This window comes from Ipomoea nil, unplaced genomic scaffold (genome assembly GCF_001879475.1).
Source record: "Ipomoea nil cultivar Tokyo-kokei standard unplaced genomic scaffold, Asagao_1.1 scaffold3100, whole genome shotgun sequence".
NCBI lineage: Eukaryota > Viridiplantae > Streptophyta > Magnoliopsida > Solanales > Convolvulaceae > Ipomoea > Ipomoea nil.
In genome coordinates, this window is record NW_017619528.1 from 2,344,591 (window position 1) to 2,347,102 (window position 2,512).

The following is a 2,512-nucleotide window of genomic DNA, read 5'->3' on the forward strand; positions in this document are numbered from 1 at the left end:
GGGATTTAAGGAGATTTCACCTTTATTCTATAAGTTTTAAATGTCTTGAAAATCTGGGGTGTTACACCAACCCCAGGAAGATGAGGAAGCATTTGATGATGATATGGAACAAGATGGCGTCACCTACGATTATCCAATCATTCGGGTAACAAAGGAAGAAAAGTAGAGGCTTCGTCGCCCATGGCGTAGATCCCTAATTCTCCGACTCCTGGGACGAACGGTAAGCTATTCTTACCTGCTTCAACGTCTTCAACGCATGTGGAATCCCGAGTCGGGCTTTCAGTTGATAACATTAGATCAGGATTATTTCTTGGCAAAATTTGATGCTCTGTCCGACTATGAGACAGCTAAATTTGGGGGTCCGTGGATGGTCTTGGACCATTACTTGATAGCTCAAGAATGGAGACCCAATTTTAATCCAAGAAAGAACAAAACTGATTCAATCTTGGCATGGGTAAGATTTCCGTCCTTGCCGATAGAATACTTTGATGATGATTTCATAAAGAAGATTGGGAAAGTGATCGGTCGTCCTGTAAAGATTGACTATGCGACAAACCTAGTCTCAAAAGGAAAATTTGCAAGGGCTTGTATTGAACTGGACATTACTAAACCTCTTTTATCTAGGTTCGTCTTGAACTCAGAGGAATGGCCAATTGAATATCAAGGCATCCATCAAATCTGCTTCAAATGTGGAATCTATGGCCACCGAATTGAGATGTGTGGCAAAGATCAAACTGGGACGACAATCAATGGAACACCCTCTGGAACTGCTGAAGCTCAACCAGGTTTGGAAAGACCTATTCAGAAACCTAAGGAGAAATATGGGGCTTGGATGTTGGTTACCAGAAACAACAGAAGAAACCAGCAAAAGTCGCAGAACCAATCCAACGCAAATACAGGGAGAGGCAGGCAGAATGTTGTTCAGCCCAATGGGGAATCATTACAGGAAAACGTAGCAACTCATTCCCAGTTTGGAGCCTTGTATGATCTCGAGGATCCAGCAGGTGCGCAGAATCAGCAAGAGCGAGCCATTCTATCTCCTCCTCAACAGCCTAACCTCCCAAGAATAAGAACTAACTATCGGGGGACGAGACAGAACGTAGTCCTTAATGAGGTGGTCGAACCTGGCCCTGGAAGACAACCACCACCCCCCAGACAGCCTCCACCGTCTGGGCGTGGGGCCTATAGAGATCGAGGGGGGAGAGGCTTTTAACCCAATCGAGCGGCAGCTGCAACAGAACACACTGTCGTTCGAGGTTTTAGAAGGGGAGCGATTATTGAAAGTACCACAGTCCACCACACTGATGTACACCCAGACTCACCAATGCATGCTACATTCGAAAACACCTTTATGGAGGTTCCACCTGATATGGAACAGGCTTCGACTTTGCAACCTATTGCACACTGCAGCTATCCCATGGTCATATTTGGGAAAAACTTCAAAGAAGTACCACCTGATATAACAAGGACCCCTGAACTATTGGCGGCCCCTCCAGATTTGGCGTTGCGTATAGATGAACGTGGTGTTGACCATTATGGTCCAGATGTGGATTCCCGCATGCGCCATTAGGCGCCTTCCTTACCCTTTGTCTATTGTTTAATGATTTTTCTCGTATGGAATTGCCAGGGTGCGTGTAACACCCCAGATTTTCAAGACAATTAAAAGCTTAGATATTAAAGGTAATATCTCATTAAATCCCAAAGCGTAACATAAGTGTATGGGGTGCTATGCCACACCCGGGCTAGAGAACCCAGGTGCACAGGCTGTCTAACTACTATTCTTCGAAATATAAATGCATAACATGGCACGCAGGCCGAAAGGGAAGCTACACTACTTCTACGCTCCAGTTCTAGCGCGCTCCAGTGCTCTAATCCTCTGTGCCTGAAAGCCAAATATATCTGTTCAGCGAGAGATGCTGGTAACCCACTCCAACGCGTTGAAATACAATACATATAGAGATATATATAGATATACGAAAACCATTGTGAGCATGAAGATATATCCTACGAACTCTAGCTTTTAAAACCGGGAATGACTCGACAGATAAGGTCAGACACAAGCAATAGTTATAACGAGCATATGCAGTTCACAATAGATAAGGCAGATAAGGCAAAGCATAAACAATAATAACAACCCATCATAAACAATCCCCAATATAAATCCCATAGTCACATCCCAAGGCACTCATAATCACAACTCGTCCATATCAGACACATAACGCACATTGTTGGCGCCACAGGACCGATCGCATGCCCATACATGAGGGTCAGCGCATATAGCTCTGACACAGCCCCGCAGCACCATGCCCCGCATCGCAACACGGGGAGGTCGATCGCAACCGACCAATGAACCGCAGCTCATCATAATGTTTGATCGCAACCAAACAGTGGACCGCAGCCCAAGAGAGTGTCATCTGACCGCAGCCAGGATAAAGGACGAACCGCAGCTCGTATAGAAACGTTTGATCGCAACCAAACGGTGGACCGCAGCCCAAGAGAATGTCATCTGACC

The 2,512-nt window shown here is 45.7% G+C and overlaps 1 protein-coding gene across 1 annotated transcript; it reads left to right on the forward strand.

The window, feature by feature from the left end:
- The first annotated feature begins 256 nt into the window (after positions 1–256).
- LOC109166497 lies at positions 257–1,213 on the forward strand. Its single transcript, XM_019315448.1, has one exon. The coding sequence runs from the start codon at positions 257–259 to the stop codon at positions 1,211–1,213; it is 957 nt and encodes a 318-aa protein (XP_019170993.1).
- The last annotated feature ends 1,299 nt before the right edge of the window (positions 1,214–2,512 follow it).